This window comes from Cyrtonyx montezumae, unplaced genomic scaffold (genome assembly GCF_038088225.1).
Source record: "Cyrtonyx montezumae isolate F1298 unplaced genomic scaffold, pur_monq_1.0 scaffold_8, whole genome shotgun sequence".
NCBI classification, from domain to species: domain Eukaryota; kingdom Metazoa; phylum Chordata; class Aves; order Galliformes; family Odontophoridae; genus Cyrtonyx; species Cyrtonyx montezumae.
This window is the reverse complement of record NW_027072089.1, coordinates 97,416,253-97,437,829: the sequence shown is the minus strand read 5'-3', so window position 1 is coordinate 97,437,829 and position 21,577 is coordinate 97,416,253. Positions and strand designations below refer to the sequence as shown.

General features: G+C 35.2%; 1 protein-coding gene across 1 annotated transcript in view; it reads left to right on the top strand.

Moving 5' to 3' along the window:
- The window catches only part of DPY19L1 (dpy-19 like C-mannosyltransferase 1), a 45,914-nt gene extending 31,781 nt beyond the window's left edge, over positions 1-14,133 (top strand). Inside the window, exons 15-23 of the mRNA XM_065751831.1 lie at positions 766-867; positions 1,595-1,666; positions 2,161-2,207; positions 3,819-3,843; positions 5,611-5,730; positions 10,605-10,779; positions 11,599-11,698; positions 12,130-12,255; positions 13,267-14,133. Of these exons, the coding sequence (XP_065607903.1) occupies positions 766-867; positions 1,595-1,666; positions 2,161-2,207; positions 3,819-3,843; positions 5,611-5,730; positions 10,605-10,779; positions 11,599-11,698; positions 12,130-12,255; positions 13,267-13,423 (924 nt within the window). The 3' untranslated portion in view covers positions 13,424-14,133. The remainder of the gene's footprint in view (positions 1-765; positions 868-1,594; positions 1,667-2,160; positions 2,208-3,818; positions 3,844-5,610; positions 5,731-10,604; positions 10,780-11,598; positions 11,699-12,129; positions 12,256-13,266) is intronic.
- The last annotated feature ends 7,444 nt before the right edge of the window (positions 14,134-21,577 follow it).

The window sequence follows — 21,577 nt, the reverse complement described above, 5'->3', positions numbered from 1 at the left end:
TTCTCTTATCTGAGTATCTGATTGTGTCTTTCAAAAATGTACTGTTTTGATACTTACATTTAGTGTCCTAATGATACATTCTCTGACATTCTAAGATTTTTTTTTGCCTAAATGGAATAGGAATTGTATATTTAATCTTTTATTCATTATGAATGATGACTTTGAGGTGTTACGCCTTGTGGTGAAAAGACAGATGTCTTTATTGTTGAGTTCATAAGTACTATGTGTTTGTTTTTAAATATGACTTTATTGAGATCTGTTTATTTCAGTTATTTTCTATCTACATCTTTGTTTTATTTGCTCTATTTCTTAGTTCATTTTCCTATAAAACTAATGCTTAAGACAGTTCTGAAATGCTTTTAACGAGGACTCCTAATTGCACTTAAGTTCTATTATAAAATTCTGCTGTTTAAATCCTATCAGTGCTGATGCTGCATACTTAGGAGCTATCCACCTCTTGACCCTACATCTATCTAGAAACACGAGTATGTAAACTATACTCTTGTTGAACCTAGCTGCAGTGGTATCACCCTTTTTTTTCCACTTTTTGCTTTCTATTTTCTCCAATCTGTTACATTCAAATATATTATTTAATCGACTCAAGTGCATTCATAGAAATATTGTAAATGATTTAAACTTTTTTTTAAGTAAACTTATTTCTCATATACATTTAAATTACTCGGTTGCAGAAAACAGTCCTTTTTTTTTTTTTTTTTTTTTTTTTTTGCTTACTGCAGTTTCTTTTTCCCCTGTTTTTCCTACCAGGCTCATATAGGTAATATATTGAAAGCAAAATTTACTGGCTACAAGGATTTTGATACATTAATGTATACCTGTGCTGCAGAGTTTGACTTCATGGAAAAAGAGGTAATCTGATCAAATTAGATGATTATGGAGAAGGAAACTTATTTGTTTATTTCAATTCATAACTTAAAATGTCTGTGAGCCGTGACTCATTATAACTTTTCTTTTTCACGTTCCAAGTGGTCACTCATCAAGTCAGAGACATTTAATGAACTTCAGCTAAATTAAAATTGTTTTAGTTCTTTAACTGGAATAAAAATAAGAGTGTTGATTTCATGTCTAAGAAAAATTCTTCCTTTACTGAAAGAAGTATTTGTTCACAGATAAGTGAAAGGTCATGGTTCTGCAAATTTAAAATTTTTTGTGACTGAGAAAAAATGTTGAAAGCTACAAAGGGGTGGTGGATTTAGATTATGGATGAATGTCAAAGCTTCTTAATGTTCTGCTAGTAGTCTTTTCTAGTTCACCAGTGTCTTGATATGCACTCAGAACATTTATAGGTTATTCAGAGTATTCAAATTCTTTTGAGATACAACCTGCTTCTAGTCTTTGAGTAGCTTGACAAAGAAAGGGAAATAATAATTGATTGACTTTTGTATTAGGGCCTTTAGTGGGATTTCTGGGTGGAGTCGAAATTTGAGTTTCTTTAAGCTTGCTTTATTCTTGTTGTATGTTTAAATTTATGTTTCAAGGAAGAACTTTTTATATTATATCATATTTTCTTTAAAATGACAATCAGTGCAACCCTAGATGAATAGAAGGCAACTAATTCAGTTTATTTTCATTGTAGACTCCAGTACGATACATAAAGACTCTACTGCTACCAGTTGTTCTGGTGGTTCTTGTGGTAATCATCAAAAGAGTAAGTGGTTGACTTATAGAATCACATTTGCTTTGAATATAGTTTTTCATTAGTTTAAGGGATCACTCTGTTTTGACATAATAAAACAGAATTTGTCAAAAATATTTGAATGCTATTCAGAATTTCCTTTACATAGTTATTTATCAAAGTTCAGTCCTGAGTCAATGAATTGATGTTAAACATGGAAAAAAAAATTCTGTCACTTATAGATGAGGACTATAACTAAAGTTTACAATTGTTTTGGTAAATTTGATTAAGTATTGTTTGTGTGAAAGTAATTTACAGTTTACACAAGAACAGATGGGATAACTGCTGGCTGCCTGGCTAATTAAATGTCCTCAAAAATAATTTTTAGTTGAAGCATTGTAAGTTTTATTGTAGTATTGTCTGAAAATGAGATTACTAAGGTGTAATTTAATTTAGTAAATGTTGGAAATGCTTTCTAATGCTTTGGAAAATTTATTCATATTTTTGTTGGCTTTTGTTTTCTTCAGGCAGTTAAATATCTTAGGTGGACCTTTTCTCAGGCAGGACATGAAAGGTAAATATTGTGTACTTTTTCAATATAAAGCTGACCTGTCTGCTGGAAGTTTGTCTGATTTGATATATGCTAAGTAACTTAAAATTTTATGTTATCTGTCAAAAAGGACAAACATAGATTAGGTATTGCTCACTAACTGAATGGCTTGGATGTAGTATTTCTGATATTTTTACAGAATATCTAAGTTTAACTGCTGATCTTAGTTTTAGACATCCTAGTCTTTTCTACTTGCAAATATTCTATTTTGTACCAGCTCCTAAGCCAGTATTTACTTGTAGGAGAAAAGTTAATAGGCGTATAAATAGTAAATGCAAGCTGTTTCCTCCCCCTTGTTGTTATTTTTTTTCCAGGTTGTAAAGATATGTAAACTTCATTTTTAGGAAGGGATCCCAGCTGTATTAACTATATCTTCTGAATATCTGTATTACAAACTCTGTCTGTTACAGGCATTTGGCATCACTTGCACAAAAAGTGAATTTAGACAATGGAATATTGCCATTTCCCTAGCTGATGTATCTTCTTATTTGCTCTTCTCTTTCTATTAATTAATTAATTACTCAATCATTTCAGTCATCTCTGCTTTCCAGAGTCTTGATGGCTTTTATCAAAATTTCAACAGATTTCACCATTTTGTCTTCACAGATAAAAAGCAGTATATGTACTTTTCTCTGTATTCACATTTGGTTTTGACTTCTTCAGAAAGAAATAAGTAATCTTTATAGTACCTGAAAAAATGAGAATCTGACTTTTTTGACATCATTGCTTTACCTCTTTTACTAAGGTTTCATACTCCAAATAAGCTTTTCTAAATACAAAGTAATTCATAAATGTATTGAAAAAATAGCAATAAAATTGATTTTCAGATTTCCATATAGACATAGGATGGAGGATAGATAATGATTTGCAGTACATTTCAAAGCTTGTTATAAAGACAAAAGCCACGTACGTCATTCTGAAAGAATTTCCATAGACATTACAGCAAAGAGCACAATAATACTATTTGATAGAGCAAATTCTCTGCTACAGACCCCTATTTTTTTCAGAATAGTCACCACCACTAGCTACATTTTCACCAGAGATAAACAAGAGCCTGCATACCATACTAATAAAAATCTGCACCAGTGGAAGTGACCCACTGTCGCTGCTGCCGCTGCTGAAACATGCTACCCACCCCTCACTTAGCTCACATCCACTGTTCTGTCTCCGTAAACATTCAGCAACCATCAGTGAATGTCAGTGAGTGCAACTGTTCCTGGATGGAGGAATTGAGTGATGCACCTTTGTTTCATTTGCATTTCCATGTCAGATACATTTGATCAGAATGACCCTCTGCTGCAATCTGTCACACAGCAACAAGATATAATGGAATATTGGTGGGAAAGTTCAACCTCTACTGCCATACCACCAACATCCATCTCTGATGTCGTGGGCCAACAAAATAAAATAGGAGGCACTTCTTTCATAGCAGCCCTTGTAAATCTGTGCAGGAGCTGATACATGTTTACTAAATTAATTTGTTTAAAACCACTATAGATACCTATAAACTAAAAATGATTTCTGTATGATATAAACACATGATTTTTCTTTCTTTCTTTTTTTTTTAATATTCAGAGAGGAACGTTTTATCCAGGGTGAGGTAAGTTTGTTTTTTCCTACATAATTTTATTCATAAGTTAATATGAATACGCAACCAGTTACAAGCTGTATTCCAGTACTGATGCTGATGTATGGTTTAAGCTAGTTGTTTGTATCTTTTGTTTTGTTGTCTTAGCTTTTGTCCAGTAAGTCACCAAAAATAACTCTGAAATGTTGAACAAAAATATATCAAGAATGGGGCAACAGTGCAAGATATGGGGTCTTATGCTAGTTCAAAGTGGACAGGCATTGAAATTGTGCTGGGCATTCCACTTTCCCTATGTAGTCTGAGTAGCAGAATAGGTTCTATGCTATGATCCTTTGACTGATTAATATTTCCCCTTTTAAAATTATTTTTTTTAAGATACCTAGTAGAAAAAAAGTTTAGCCGTGGTACTTAATAAAATTACCAAAAGATTGCAGTTGAATGTCAGCATTCTAATGGATTTCTTTATTTTCAGTTAAGTCAGCAAGTACAGTGCAAAACTTTTAACAGCAGTTTACTGTGGTTTGTGCTGAGGGAATTGCATGCCATTCAAATACTATAATTAAATTAAAGCACTGATTGTAAAAATGCTTGTATGTATGCATTTTCCTCAATTGTGTTTTCTGAAGCAATTCCACAGGTAACGTAGAGTTAGTGCTGAGTGACACCTCTGCTTTTTAACTTTGAGAATACTAAAGTGAGTTGCCTGTAGTAGTATGAGTAGCAAAGATTGTATTTGCCTCCTCCTTTTCTTATTCAATTATTTTAGGCCTTAGAACAAAGTAGTAGCAGGGTCTCTTCACTTCTGTAAATAGACTACGTAAGAAATTTTACCTCTTTTTGCTTGATTATGTTGTGGTTTAACCCAGCAGGCTGCATAACAGCATGCAGCCTTTCTGCCACTCCCCACCTCCTAGTGGGATGAGAGAGAAAACAGGTGAGAAGAAGGATAGAACTCAGGTTGAGATAAAAGCTGCTTGATAAGACAGAAAAGGGAGAGAGAAATAATAGTAATGATTTTATATAAAAATATATTTCTTTATATATGTATCTGTTTCACAAAACTAATGATACACAAAGCAATTGTTTGCCACCTGTCGACCAATGCCCAGCCAATCCTCGAGCAGCAGCTGCCTCACTGGCCAACTTCCCTCAGCTTTACAGTTTTTTTGCATTATGTCATATGGTATGGAACATCCCTTTGGCCAGTTCAGGTCAGCTGTCCTGTTTCTGTCCCCCCAACTCCTTGTGCCTTCTCTTCCTCTGCTCCTAGCTGGCAGGACAGTACAAGAAGCTGAGAAACTGAGATGTCCTTGGCTCCATGCAGCACTGCTCAGCAACAACTAAAACATTGTGTTATCAACGTTTTTTTTTTCTCCTAAAGCAAAAACATAGCATCATGCCAGATACTATGAAGAAAATCACTTCTGTCCAAGCTGAAACCAGGATGCTAGGTTTCAGAATCTTCTGCATAGCCAGCCATTTCTACAATTCCTCTTATTTCTAATGTTTCTCTTTCCTACTACGTACCTCTACATGCTATACACACTTCAGAAAAATGTCCTCTTCACTGTCTGAATGTGAAGATTGTTACTTTCACCTTAACTCTTTTCCAGATAAACTTGTCATTTAAGCTATACTGAAGGTGAAGTTCTTGGTTTGAGACAAACCAGAAGTATGTAAATGCTTCTCTGTGGAGTTTATATATAACTATGTATACTATATGCATTTATATATATATATATATATATATATATATATATATAATTTTATTTTTTGCAGGTGATATACCATGCATTGCAGCTATTGGCATACGGTGTCCTAGCAATTCTAATCATGAGACTAAAATTATTTTTGACACCACATCTATGTGTTATGGCTTCTTTGGTGTGTTCAAAACAGGTAAGATCTTTATGCAGTCCTGTAGCTATCTCAGTACTTATGCTAGTACCTAAATATTTGTTCTAAAAGAAATTTCTATGAGTAATTGCTGATTCTGAGTATCACAGGTATACTAAATTGCCTGTCTGTCTGGAAATATGGTTACAGATGTTCTGTTCTCTCTCTCTCTTTCCAAGTAAATTTAAAGTCTTATTTTATACAACTTATCCAATTGCATTATTATACAAATTGCATTGTATTGAGCATGAACACAGAGAGGTACACTGATTTTATTCAAGCAGTGTTTTAATTAGTTTACACTATACTTCCATGACCCTTTTGAGCTCACAGCTTTGTGTGTATTAATGGTAAAAATGGAGTTTTACATGGTCTTGCATCTTGAAAACATTTTAGCCTTAAAAAATGTCATGTGCCTAACTCAGGTGTAACTTCGCTAGCCTAAAATACCTATGTCACAAAATGTTATTAGGCTTTTTTTAAGATACAAATTATTTAGAATTGGCTTTCAGTATTTCATCATCAGTGTTTTTGAGATGTGAGTTTGATTGAATCTTTATCTAAATATTTTCCTTAAAAGTTTTGCATTTGCAGCAACAGTTAAGTGATTCTTTGGGAAGCAATTGGGAAGTGGTTGAGCCCCAGATCTCATGGCTAATGATGTGAATTTTGACTGGAGCCCAGTGACTGGTGTTATACCTTAGTGTCAGTATTTGGTCTAGTCCTCTTCAACATCTTTATTAAATGTATGGATAATAAGACAGAATTTGCTGATGTTACAAAACTGGAAGGAGTGGCTGGTGTACCAGAGCTGCCATCTGAAGAGACCTCAACAGGCTGAAAGGATGGGCTGATGGGATGGGATGCAGCTTAACACAAGGTAGTGCAAACACTTGTACCTAAGAGAGAACCCCAGGCACCGGGGAGCTGACCAGCTGAGAAGCAGCTTGGCAGAAAAGGACTTGGGATTCTGGTAGATGCCAAGTTGAGCATGAGCCAGCAATGTGTCCTTGCTGCAAAGAAAGCTAGTGGTATCCTGGGCGGTATTAAGAAGAGCATTGCCAGCAGGTCAAGGGAAGTAATCTCCTGTACTTAGCATTCCTGAGGCCACAGAGGGCTGTTAAGATAATAAAGGAACTAGAATATCCATCTTCAAGGCAGGTCTGAGAGAGTTGGGACTGTTTAGCCTGGAGAAAGGAAGGCTGCAGGGAGAATCTTATCAGTAAGTACATGCATGTGTGTGTATATGGAGGGGTGCAGAGAGGTTGAAGCTGCTCTTTTCAGTGGTGCCCAGTGACATTACTGGAGGCAGTGGGCACAAACAGAAACACAGGAAGCTCATAACAGATACGCTTTTTCACTTGAAGGGTTGGAGTTACTCAGAAGTAGCCTAGATGTAGTCATCAGCAACGTGCTTTAGGTGGTCTTGATTATGCAGCTAGCTTGGATAGATAATCCTCAGAGGTCCCTTCCAACCTCAGTCATTTTCTTCTATGGACGTGTTATTCACGTCGTACAGTGAATCCCACATGAGAGAGTGAAAAGTGATGACTAATACTGAGCTGCACTTAATAAGAGGAGAGCAGATTAGGGAGATGAGAACTGTGGACGCTGAGAAATATTATGGATAAAATACAGATGAAAGGAATGGAGAAAAGTGTTTGACAGGGTGGGGAGACTAGCAGTGGCTGAGGAAGACAGTTATTATGCTAATAAGAAACTTGAAGCTGCTTTTTACAAGTCAGAAAAACAAAAAAGGAAAAATGTGTGTCACTTTCTTCTGAAGTGATTTCTAGATAACATCTACTATATAAATTAATTCAGTCCAAAATTAATTTGTTCTTAATTATTATAGCTTTATCTGTGTTTTCCTAGAAGAAAATTGATGGGCTCTTCTGCCTTGTTATTACTGAAAACTCTTACTCTGAAATTTCTAATCTGTGAAGTTTATTTGGTTTCAGTTCTCACTATTTAAGAGTCTGAGTAATTTGTGACCTACTGTATCAGGGGAGTTGGACTGGGATGATCTCCAAATGTCCCTTCGACCCCTACAATTGCATGATTCTGTAATGGCAGTACAGTAATTCATCCTGGATTGTAGATTTTTGTTTAGTGCTGTAATAAAGGTCATCATGCCAGTTAAGGAAATCTGCTGCTAGTAATCATTATATTTTGGGTCTTATGGGATGCCTTGCATCATCACCATGTAAATTTTGGAAGGACTCATTCAGAGTATTTCATCACAATTTTGTTTTCAAATTGTTTCAGTTATCTAGGATTTAGATTGTGCCATTGTCTTAAATCTAGTCTTTTAGCAGAAAGGGTAGTGTTTAAAAGCAGAGATGGGAGAGAACAAGAGTGCAAGGTGAGATATTCTACTTCCAACTGCAGTTTGGCCCTTAGTTGTTCTGATGTTGATTCCTACACCTGTACAGTGACACTAATATTCTCAGAAACCCAACAATCCAAGTGTTTCAGGACGCCATCCCTTTGGAACAGATAGGTCATGTCCAGTGATTTTGTTTTGTTTTTTTTCTTCTTTTCATCATCCTGAACTCATAGTTAGCTTGATAAAAAATAAGCGTTGAATTCTAGGAAAGGTAACTGCTGCAATTTATTCATAAGGAGGAAAGTAAATGACAGTCTACTGTTATGACAGGCCTGTGATCCTGACCCTGTCTTGAGCCTTAGAAGTCCATAACCATGTTCAGGAGTGCCCCCACTTTAGGTGAATAAGTTAACTAAAAATACCTCCACTGTATTGCTGTCTGTGAAGTTTGTTTTGCCTCTTCAGCATGTTCCCTACAGTTATGCTGATTGGTACCTGTAAAAGACAAACTAGATTCTTTCTGGTCTGTCTGATGTGCAGCTTCTTTAATGGGGAGCTGCTGGTAATCTTCCAGGTAATAATGTCTGTTCTAAGGATGAGAGAGAAACACAGACATCCTGGTTCCATGGGACTTTTGGGAATAAAGAAAAAGTCATTAGGAAAATACTAAATGGTTTTAATTGATTTTTTTTAACTTTTTTTCTCCCTGCCCTACTGGACATTGAGTATTAATAGTTTTTTGAGGTTGAAAAATCTGATTGTTTGTGCATTATTGTTTCAGAAGAATTACTGCAATAGAGGGAGATGAACAGGGGAAGATAGGACTTGTGACCAAATGATTAATGCCTGACATTTGTCATTGTATAAAGTTTTGATGAACAACAGTTGGTCTTTTCAGGTGCAAAAAATGTAAATTAAGCGAAGTTGATTTATCTCATTGTAATTGAGGTCAGCACTATTCTTCCCTTTAAAACACCATAAGAACATGGAAGTTTACCTGCAGAGATACATTAGTATCTCTTTGAGGCTAGAGATGCAATTAATTAACAAGATGTCTTTGAACATGTGCACAGTTAGCATGTAAAAACAAGCAAGAAATACTGGAAATAGTCTGTAAATGCAAGGAATTTTTTGTTTTATTCTTTCAGGCCATTGCATGAGCCTGTGTATTCTCCAGTATCTCAGTGTTGTGGCTTGTGGCACCTGATTGGCAATAAAAATGTTACTTTTACATGAATTTCCTCTCCTGTTCAGGGGAATTCTTTTATCAAAAGGGAAATTCTGAAAGCAAAGAAAAATTGTTGGAGAGGCTTGAAGACTTAACGTGTTTGTTTGGCACAAATAAAGAAAGAAAATGGCATCGTTATAAAAGAAACAGCACATGAGGAACAGCATCCTGTTTAAAAAAAATGCTGCTTGTAAATTGCATATATATCCAACCTTTCTGGGCTCTTTGTGCAAACAAAACAATTGTATGTTCAGATACTTCTAGCATTACTGAGTGTTTTACAAGAGCGTGGTAGGAATGCCATTTTCTTTGATTTGAAAAGCCATTCAGCATTGAATAAGATAGAACTTATCTTATTCTTGAGCTGAGATTTTTGAAACTGTTGGTGAAAGAGGATTTTTACTCATGTAGGATGACATATAAATTAATTCATTTTGCTTCATCCATCCAGACCTACACTACAGTGAGTTTTTTGGTATATTGTTTCCCTGGATAGTGCTTATCTTGCTGGAGTGCTTAGCAAGTATTTGAGGATGAGAGTAGTATACAGTACATTTTTGGAGAGGTGGCTTGGGAGATCAAAATCTAAACTAATTTGGTACTAATTTATAACAAAAGTAACTTATGAATTCCTTGGTATAGTCTAGTAATAAGCTTACTGTGAAACTTTATCATTTCATATTTTAGTAACAAAATGTGGGTAGAGGTACACAGAATGAAATATGTTTGTTTACTGAATGTTTGATGTTTTTGAAATCTGAAGTCTAAGAGTAGCTAAAAATAGCTTATATTTTCATGTCTGATTTAAGGTTTAGTTCAGATATGAATGAGTTGAAGTGTTCTTGCTCAAAATAAGCTTGAACATAAAGAATTTGGTACTACTGAACTACAATTTTACTTGTTTATGAGTATTTACTTAAGCCCTACAGTAAACAATCTGTAGGGAGGAATGCAAGGGCTAGACTTCTCAATTCAAGAAAGGAAAGAATGGGATAGAAGTTAACATTTGCTTGATGAACCCAAATTATGCTATTTTAGTTAAATTTGTCAGAAGTTTGTAACACTGGTTTTGCTTATAGATGCAAGTAGGAGATAGAATATTGTATGAATACAGTTAGCATTATTGAATTCTTCTTGCAGAATTTGGCATTTTGACTAGAGTTCAATAAACGTAAATACTCCTTGTGAAGTTTCACTGAAGTGTAGTGGAGAAGCAAAGCAATAGAAGATTAAGTTCTTTATAGATAAATAAAAGTGAGTTGTGTTACGTACATTATTGCTGAATTGTTCTCAATAAAATAATACATTCTTGTATTTCAGTTGTTTGGATGGCTCTTCTGTAAAATCCAGCCCAAAACCTTGGTGTTTGCTATTTTAGCACTAATGGCAATAGAAGGGTCAGCAAATCTTCAGACTCAGTGGAACATCATGGGGGAATTCAGCAATTTGCCACAGGAGGAACTTCTAGAGTGGATACAAGTCAATACTAGACAGGGTAAGCTATTTAATAATGTATGTTGTTTGCCACTTACTGTGAGATGTAGCCACAGAACTTAGTATGAATGTCAGCAGAGATATTGCTACTGCCCTTGGTTTTGCCCTGGGACAATCCAGAACCAGTGGCTTAGTCATATATGCTTTTCCTATAGAAGTTGTCTCAAATAGAGGAAAAAAGAAAACCCACAGAAAACTAGTTTTGTTAGACTCCAGCCTACTGATCTGGAGGTGCTAGCCATTGGTCTCGTGCTTCTACAAGAAAACTGTTTTTGCAAAGTCCAATTAAAGGAGGTTTTTGCTTACATGACTCTGGTTCTGTATGTGGGTCCTTGCTCGTTATTTTGCTAGAGGATAATTCAAAGTGTCTGTGTTGTGGTTGCTTCTGTTCTTTTATGAAAGAGAATAGAAGTGTCAGAAAACTATCTGGAAACAAAAAAATATAAAAGCAAGAAAACAACAATCCAAAGAAGTCTAACATTTTATTGCTCATTTAACAATGGAGTGAGAAGTGACAAAAAAAAAAAAGTCCAATATTCTCATAATTAATACATTCTACTACTAATCCGGGAAAATAAAATATATTACAACTCTGATTAGATGTTTAATTATCTTAAATACTTATATTGACATCAAGGTTTTAAAATTATAAAGAAAAAATGATTTTGTGCATATGCTGTAGGTGCTGTATAAGGTCTTTTAAAGGAGTACTCTTCTTTATGCTTTTCTATAGGATTGCTATTTTAGTAATTTGAAGAATAGTTCTCTGCTTTTACTGCTTGAATCTTGATTCAAACATGCTTTTCACTCTGTTTTACAGATGCAGTTTTTGCTGGAGCAATGCCTACAATGGCAAGTGTTAAACTGTCTGCACTTCGTCCTGTTGTAAACCATCCTCATTATGAAGATGCAGGATTACGGTAAATAATTAAGTTGAGGATCTTTTTTTTTCTTTAATTTTCCCTTTATTCTCTTAATGTCAGTAAGATGCAGTAGGAGTGGCATCATGTTACATAGTAAATTTTGTTTGTGTCTTTTTATCTTTCTTTTAATATCACATTGCATAAGCATCGCCCTTGACATTTTTACATTTTTTGCATTTGCTATTCAGAGTAACCACAGATTTGTTGCAAGGTTGTTTCCTGGTACAGTAAAATAAGAGGGCTCTATATATAGTTTTTAGAATCATTGCATTTTAGAAGAAATCACTGGATCAAAGCAAATTTCTTTTAATTAAGTGGGTTTTTTTAGCCTCATTGTAAAATATAAAGCGTTCCCGTGTAAAGTAATTTAGAAGGTATGTTTTCTTACTATATTGTTTGCTAAATTTTATGATATCCTCTTTTTGAAGGGCCAGAACTAAAATAGTGTATTCCATGTACAGTCGAAAACCTGCAAAAGAAGTGAAAAGAGAATTAATAAAATTAGGAGTGAATTACTACATTCTAGAAGAGTCGTTGTGCGTAAGCAGAAAGAAGTGAGTAATCTCTGCGTTTCTCACAGGAATTATACATCATCCAAATATGAGATTTGGATCAGGTAGTAGATTTGAAATGTTAATCTATGCATTATTAGAAATGTGTATAATACATTTTTCTCCAGCTTCTTCAGCTACTAAGAAGTATGATCAACTTTAGTAACTTCGTGGTCTTCCTGTATACCTGAAAAGCTGTTTTATGCATTTTTAAACTTCACAGTAAATTACAGCAGTTCACAAGGGAAATAAGTAATCATTCTGTGATGGCAAGAACAGATGCAAATGTATAATAAAAGCCCAGAATGATTACAAGGTGCAGAGCAGAAGACGGTTTGAGAACCAACGTCTCGACTGTTAGCAGTCACTGAAAATTTTGTCCTGTTTGGACTATAAGAAAAAGCTATGCTATTTTTCTTAATTTCTCTTTTTGAGCCTCTAAGACATAATTTAGATAACTTGAATTTCTTTGCTTTTAGAATAAACAAAATGAATATTTTATTTCTATGGTATTATCTTTGCCAAGGTTAGGAAACTTACAGCAATATTAACATGGAAAGATAACTCTACAAAGAATTTACTTTGGTTGTGTGCCTTAATAAAAAAGTAAGGATGTAATACTATTTTTAAGGTGCTTTTCCTAAAGATTTCTATTTAGTGAACTTTCTTTAGATATGTCAGGAATGTGAGAATCACCCTCCATTTTGTAGGAAGTTTCAAGGGGTCTCTGGTAATACATAGAACATAGTGGGAGTTCTTTCATCGTTTGTGCTGCTCCCTCTGAATTCATTGTTATTACGTAACTGCAAAAGCAACCAAATTTAATAAAATATGAGTATATTTATTGACTTTGTAATCTTAGAAGAATTTCTAGTGTAAACATGAACTTCAAATAGAAGGCACAAGCAAATATTCAAAGAAAGGTTTGTCAAATTGAAGTCAGGAAGTTTAAACGCTTCCCCCCCCCCCAGTGGCATTTCTTCATTTCTCTTTTCATGTTTAAATATTTTCTAGGCCTGGTTGCAGTATGCCTGAAATTTGGGATGTGGAAGATCCTGCTAATAGAGGCCGAACTCCTTTATGTACCCTGATGAGCAAGGATTCCAGGCCACATTTCATCACAGTATTTGAAAATAGCAATTACCGAGTCTTGAAGATTCCAAATGAGTAATATTTCAATGCAATGAAGCATCAGTGTTTCAATTTTTTAAAACTAGTTACTATTAAGAATTCTGAATAAGAAATACATTTTTACTAGACTTAAAATGGAAAAGTGTGTATTTTATTTTTTACCATTTTAAGTGAATTCTGATTATAGAAATATCTTAAACCTTGCAGTTTGGATTTCTATTTCAGGGTCAATCCCTTGAGATTTGCTATGCAAATGATTATATGTTTGCACATCTTATTTAACACTGATCCAAAAGGAGTTAAAAGTAGCTATTGAAAGTACCTTCATTCTCAAAACCAATGATATTGTGAAATGGGACTGTCAGAGTGTCTTAGCAAAGCAAGTTTTCTTAAAGCTTTGGTGCTAGCAGCTTAAGACAAAGGAATGGTGCTATAGCATCTGGCATCACATTTCTCATGTTCCTTTTGCTACCATTGCCCTTCTGGACGAGGTGGTACTTACTAGAAATTCTCTTAAAAGTCGCATAATTTCACTAGTCATGTCTGAGAGAAGTTATTTTTTTCTTTGAGAGAACAACACTGGTCATTTTGGATTACTTAATACATGTTTTAAGCTTGCTTTTGGAATGGAAAAGTTTGTAGGTGGACTTGAAACTTTATTCTTTATTTGCATGTTTCTGGAACCTTATTGATTATTAAAATGAAGACTAATAAGGGTAATATTTGCAGCAAGCAATAGTTTAGCTTTCTGGTGTACTCAGAATAAGCTGGCATAATACAAATGGAATTTTTTAAGGGAAAATACTTTATTCAGGAAAAAAAAATCTGTTTAATAGCCTTAGAAAGATACTAAAATAAATTCTTCACTGCCTTAACTATAGACCTTCAGCGCCTAACTTGATAAGAAATGACTTTCAAACTTTATGCTCTATTTTCTTCCCCCATTTATTAGATCCTGCCTGCGTTTTGTCATGAATATTAAAGAAAAATTGAATTTAACCCAACTGTAATATGAGTATAGTCAAACAGTTTTTCTGTCATCTTGGTGTCACACCAACATTATAGGTAATAAAGGACTTAAGAGAATTCACTTCCCAAGTTACCTAGTACAGCCTTCAGTTCTTTAACATAGAATTTCTGTATATTTATTGTCATGGGAAGTATCACAGTAATGGTGATTCTGCAATTTAAGTTTCATGTTTCTGTGTATCGTTCATTATTGTTTTCTTGTTTTTTTTTGTTCAGACATTGGTCTGATGACATGGCTGGTCTTTTACAGCCCTAATAGCATCTGGTGATATTAATGTGTATAAAAGGAATAATTAAATGGGAACCTATGAGCAAGTTGTAGTGTAACAGCTTATCAGTATTCTAAGACTTCTTATTTTTTTAAAATCTGTCTTATTGAAAGGGTGAGGGAAAATGGCTGAAAATACATTAGCTTTTTAACTTTTACAGTATAGATTTTGGAAAAATTTATATAAGGAAAATATAAAAAAAAAGGGGGGGCTTTTGGGAAGTTGATTTTTAAAATGTTAATTGAATTCAAGGAAGGAGAAAAAATATTTATATAAACATTGTGACTAGTGTTACAGCACAAAAAGGTACTGTATTTTTATGAAATCTACGCCAACTGTTGACGTGTACTTATATGTGGTTAAATAAAAATGAAAAAGATGGAAGTTGTTCTCATGTTTCTAATGGGTATTACATTTCTGTTCTTCTCTATTAAAATGAAGTTTAATGTCGTTACCACAGCAGATTTAATTGAAGCTGAATTCCAAACTAAGCAATACGTGGAAGTGTTTCAGGTAATTGGAACAGACTCATGAACCTCTTTCCAGCCTCCATGCTAATTGGAGTATCACTGCAGGTACATATGGAAAGACAGTGAGAAAATGTCACGTACTATGTAGACATGGTAAGCCTAGAAGACAGTTCAGAGTGGTGTTGTTTATCTAGATTTCTAAACTCAGGTAGTCAAAAGTGAGTTTCAAATACTGATAGACTGAAAAAACGTTTGAAAGGTGATGTTCAAAGATGTATTTTAGTAATAATACACCTTATTTGATGAGAAGGCTGGTTTCAGTGAGTGCATGACGATCCTGTTCTAGTAAGGCTTGTTTGTAAATTTTCAGCTTATGTTGAGGGACGTTGTGCTGACCTTTTCTTTGAACCAGTCTTAAACCCAAATATTATAAAATAAATATTTTTATCAAACATTAAGATGATAAAATCTAGGAATACATAAAAATAATAGGAAAAAGAGTAAAATATAATACACGATTGTGAGGAAGAAACATGAATTAATGAACTGGATCCATCATGTTATGAATTTCATTCTATCTCACTTCTTTTCTCTCAGTTCCAGGAGAAAGAATTTCAGTTCAAATAATTCTGCATTTTACACATGAGTGATCCTGTGTGGAGCCAGAAGATGGGACTCAGTCCTTGTAGGTCTGTTCCAACTTAAGATACATGCCATGATTACATGTTATGCTTATCACTGCAAATTGAACCAGAAAAGGGAAGTCTGAAATTTCTTAACTCTTACTGAAGTTTGCAAGATTGTGAGCAATAAATGTGTAAATCAAGTTCACTTTTTTAATGTGTGCTGATCTTCACATAATTTATGCACAGGACTGAAATAGTTCAGTACCTGAAAACAATCTCTCTGAGCTGAGTTCCTGGAGTATTTGATCATATAGATATATCTACTGGCATCTGAAATACTGCTAGCTTTGAATGTATGAAGTTCTTTGTGCAGTAGGCACAATTACAATCTGGTATCAATCTTATGCTAATTTTGGAAACTGTAACATCCAGTGGGGAGGCAAAATGAGGCACCCTAATGAAACAAAGATGTTGAGTCCTTTGGGGATGCCTTGAATGTCCTCACTCACGTCTACCATTAAAAAAAATGGTGTTGCTGTTTCTTTCTTTCTTTTCCCAGTTAAACAGTGAAGCTAAATCAGTCAGTATCTCTTGGATTGTTAGATTAAGTCAACAAGTTCTACAGCATAAGTCTCACCCCAAGATACTCCTTCAGCAAAAGCAAACAGCACTGTTGAAAGCAATTACAAATTCTTAATTACAACTTGGGACGTGTGTTTTCCAATTGCATTGTTGCATAGTTTTTATAAATGCTGTTATTTAAGTTGGAAAATGTGAAAGACTGCAGTGAAACAATATGCTGTATTTAAACCTTAAAGAATAAGTTGTTCCTGAGTCATCTCAGCAGCTGGACAAACAAAAGAATAGGATCTAATGCTAGTGCTTATTCATCTGAGAGTTATCAGTGTACCATGAAGTAAGTCGGATGACAGATGTGGCATGAAGGGAAGACTTAACAGTTAACATTTAAACATTATAAGCATTACAGAATGACTATTCTGTTAGCCTCAAACCAATTAAGATTGTAGACATATACATATGCAAAACTACTGAGAACTGGTAAGTTGTACGTTAATTGTATGGGCAGTGATAAGCAAATTCTCAGCTGCAGTTAAGTAACGAGCACTTCAAAGCAGTTTCAGCAGAGTTTTGTAGCAGGAAGATTCGAAGGGTTGGATGCTGTGCTGTAACCCAGGAATAACTTCTAGCCAGCTTGTGTGGAACAGAGTTTTTGTTCCATGATAATGGAAGGTTGTGATAGAGCATCAGAAGTTTTTGCAGAGTAAGGGCATTCAATTTTCCTCAACTTGCCGAAAACAATGCTAAATAGAGAAACTATACAAACATGGGCATTAACAAAAGTCAGCTAGCTGGTATGCTATCTCAAGAATGTAGATGACTAGTCTTACAGGCTCTTCAAACTTCAGGTTCTTCACCTTTTTCTCAGTGTGCATGAGGGGTATTGATTGCTCTATCACTTTTTCAGTTTATTTTGTAGCTTATGGTGACTCAAATATGTTGTTAAGCCATTCCTATTAATATGTATACAATCTATCTGTTCACCTCGTTTAAGACATGATAAATTCCAGTTTTCAGTATAGTTATTCAAGGAGGCATTAAGTTACTTAAAATGTCATAGCTAAAAGGGATGAACAAGCAGATATTTACTTAAATAACAAATACTGTTTCTTTCAAAACCTGAATTTCCCTGCTATTATGTGGAGTGGCAGAAAAGTAAGGTTAAACAGTACTACTGTTACCTTGAAAGAAGAACTTATATTTTCTGTGTAATTTTAGGGAAACCATTTGCTAGTTTCAGAACCTCCGCCTTCTCACACGTTGGCTTCTATTTCTTGATCTTGTGCTTCAATTCTCCTTTATAAGTGAAATTCTTACACTTTGTGAAATTGTCAGTTGTTAAAGTGGGCTCATCATGCAGTAGTTTGGCAATTTTAATGCTTCCTTTTAGAGCACGTAAAGAACATTTATGGCTTGCAGATCAAGAGGTATAGCTAGAAATCATACAGTGACTGAATAGTACTGGGTTTGTGTCTGGCTAATGATGCTGGCAGGAGAGCCAGCATTTTGGCAAGGATTGGTGACATCACAGAGATCATACTGAGGCCAGCCCAGACATTTAGGTGAGGTTTAGATTGACTTCCCTGGTCTCTGAATCAGGCGTTAACAGTTACCTCCCAGCCATGGCAGAAATGCTTGGGAAGTCATATCTTACAAAGTGTTTTCTTATTAGATGAAAATATGCTGATTGATTACTGTGTAAAATTTCTGCAAATGGACCAGGGTGATGCATTAGATTCACAAAAGCAAATCAAATATTCTACTAGTTTTATGCTTTTGTTTGCTCTGTTATTTTTATATATATAATATATATATATTTAATAATAAATATATATATTTAGGAATAAATATATATATTTAAGTTTTGTTGGTTATATACATTAGAAACATAATATATTTAATATACAACCCAAAAGAATTCCTCTACAGTCCATGCGGCCCCAGCCTGCCAAAAGGTTGGATGCCCATCACTTCCTGGATCTCATTTGAAGGTACTTCTGTGCCTTAAAGGTGACTGCTTCTGAGGAGCATACTGCTGTATTTTTGGTATTTGTCTGAAGGGAAGCAAGTCAGCTGAGTTAATTCTGGGGGTATTACCAAGCCAGTGCCCCACACTCTTACTTTCAGTGCTATTTCTGTAGTTAGAAACCTGACCAGTATAATCTTTTCATCATTGAGCAGCTGGTTGCTCAGCTTCTCTCACTGTGAGTTCCTATACTGTCCCTTGATCCAGGTTAGCAAATGTTATCTGCAAACAGTTTTGCTGTGGGTATCTCAGATGGAGTTCTGAAAAAAAATCCTAGTCCTTTTGAAACAATAGCTTTTAGTGTTGTTATTTCTCAATATATTTCCAATTTTTTTTTCCTTAGCAGAAGAAAGGTAGGAAAGACAGAAAACATTTCTAACACTTCAGAACAGGCTACCTCCTGTTTTTCCCTTAGCTGTTTTTTGTGATGGCACTTTAATAACTGCCTCACTTTTCTCTAGTTTTGATTATGGAAACGTGACTATATTTGGAGGAGCTGAGCTTCTTTCTATGAGCAGTTAGAGGTAATTTTAGAAGTAAGCTTGTGAGTTGTGTACAAACTTCTCATTAGTACACTCAACTTGAAACATGAGTTATATAAAATAAGAGGAGCAGACTCTTTTCCTTTGCTTTTATTTTTGTTGTTCTCAGTCCTCACTGGATTTAGCTGCAGTAATTATGCTACTGGCTGCTTCATACAGGGTCTCACAATGATTTGGCCATTTTTGTGTTTTTATGTGATTGAAGTGGATGACATTTTTTAAGCATTTTAAACTAACAAGGGTTACTGGTTGGATTTTTCTTTCATCCATTTGGATTTTGCCTGAAATAAAGGCAGGGTGTAAAGGTGCTGTTGAACTAGGAGCCTGCTACATGAGCTGCATTCCTTTGAATTCTCAATGTACAACTGAATTGATAATTAAATTTAGAAACTTGTCAAGCACTGATGGTTTGTTTTGTAAGGTTATCCTCACACCTGAGGAGGTGGTAAAGCAGTAGAGTTCCAATTGAAATAAATTGAAAAGCACGTTTGATGCTTCGAGGTGCAGCAGCATTGCCAAAAGGAAACATGGTTTCAATAAACCCAGACCTTGTTTGGAACATGGTTTTCTGTTTTCTGTGTGTGTTCTATTTCATCTGATTCTGTTTCACTCCTCTAATACTCGAAAATGTGATAAAACTGAATGGAATAGAACGTAGCAAAACTGAAGAGCTGAAATCTAGCTGAGTGTGTCTTCAAAAAACAGCTTGTTTTCTAAACCTTTGTCAAAATAGTTTGGCTTATGCAAATGATCTGGCTGATGGGAGCTGTCCATGTTAGCTGCTTTTCCTGCACCAGAGCAGTTTGTAGTCACTTTCTTCCTCACTCTGCAATTCATTCCTTAATTAGTTTAAATGATGCTAGACTTATTACAAGATTAATCCTGGAGTGCTCACATGCAGTAGGACCTTATAGGAAGAGTGAGACAGAAACCGTGTGTGTATTGTTTGTGTTTGTTTATATGCTAGGAATATATCTTTCTTCCACATGCAGCACATCTCAACCCATTTCTGTGTAACAGATGCTCATCGCCATAAATTATCACAGACACACTATGCTGCGCTGTAATGATGAGAACCAAAGTGAACATATTGCAGCTATGATCAAAGCATGTTGTCTTCTTTGTGGCCTTGAATCACAGCTAATAGCAGACTGCTTTATTTTTAGGCAGGACTAAGCAGGTTACTTCTCATCTAATTAGTAAGCCCAAAAGTGTGCTTTACTGAAGAATTCATTCAAGGTACTATGAATCAAAGTGGCATCTGTGTTCTATCAGAGTTCGAACAAGTGAACACATTTTCTGTGCTTTGCAACCTAAGGGGCCTTCAGACAAACGTTGTGTACTGGCACATGCTTGTGTATGTAACCAAATAAAGGTACATAGAAGGGTCACACTGGGGATCAAAGAGCCTCATGCCTCTTATAGCTGCTGCATTCAAAATATTCCATCTTATTTGATACTAATTTTATCAAAGACTATTTAGAATTAGGATGATTTTCAAGAACATACTGGGATTATTAGTCGTGGGCAACACAGAGAGAAAAATTGTAGCACAAAATTGATGAAGGACTGGCTTTTCAAAAGTAATGAATAATTCTATGTGCTGTCATTCTAAGATGTGCTGTCATGGCCCAACTTTGGAAAGAAGTATTTGTCCAGCCAGTTGCTCAGAATTGGCTACTTAAAACCAAACTTTAACCCCCCAAATCTTGTTTAACAGTGACAGAAAAACTCATGTCCTAGTAGCTTACTCCAGATCAAAAAAGAAAGACATCTGGTCCTCAATGGGTACCCTTTCCAGCTGCCCTTTTCTCACTTGTGCTTTGAATTTAGAATCAGAGTGCACTAATTGTTTTTTTGCTGCACTGTGAAGAATTGCATGTTCCTGCTTTGAGGCTCTTTTTTTTCTTTCCATGACTGATGTTAACAGCTAATTGTGACAAGTCACTGAAGTAGATACAGGAGGAATTTATTTTGCCATGCTAAGTAGTTCAGCTGACAAACTTCAGTGAAGAGCTGTGCTTAATGTACATGTAGCCTATGCAATCATCCCCCGTGGACTTGGAGATAACACGCCTGGGGGGTCTGCAGCCACGGTATTTGAGTCATTTGTGGTTGCCAGTTCTGTGTCATTGCTGTTTACCAACTTAGCTGTGTCACTTTTGTTCCAAATCACTTCAACCCTCCTAAGCAGTATACGTGCTGTTGTCAGTGTGGTGAGGCATAGGAGGATCTCAGTGCTCCCCTTGTGCAGTGTTTCACCCCTTTCTTATTTCCTTATTACCATCATGCTTCATCCAATACCTTTACGTGATCGGTAAAAATCCAGTCTGGGCAATTAAAGAGATTTCAATGCCATCTGTACAAAGCAAGCAACCATGATGGAAAGCTGCCCTCTCTGTGCTCCCCTATTTACATTTTATAAATAAATAACTACACTGGTTTACTTTTTGATGCTTCTGCCATGTTGTAAATGTCTAGTTTTTCTTTTGTAACTCGCTCCAGCAAATCTTTGACAAGCAAATACAGAAAGGACACAAGCAGGTTTTACTGAAAGCTTTGCTAATCATAGTAATTTTCTTTGATAAAATAATCAAAAAGTCACAAGGTACCTTCTGACATGCAGAATTGCACTGACCTGTTTTTGATGGGT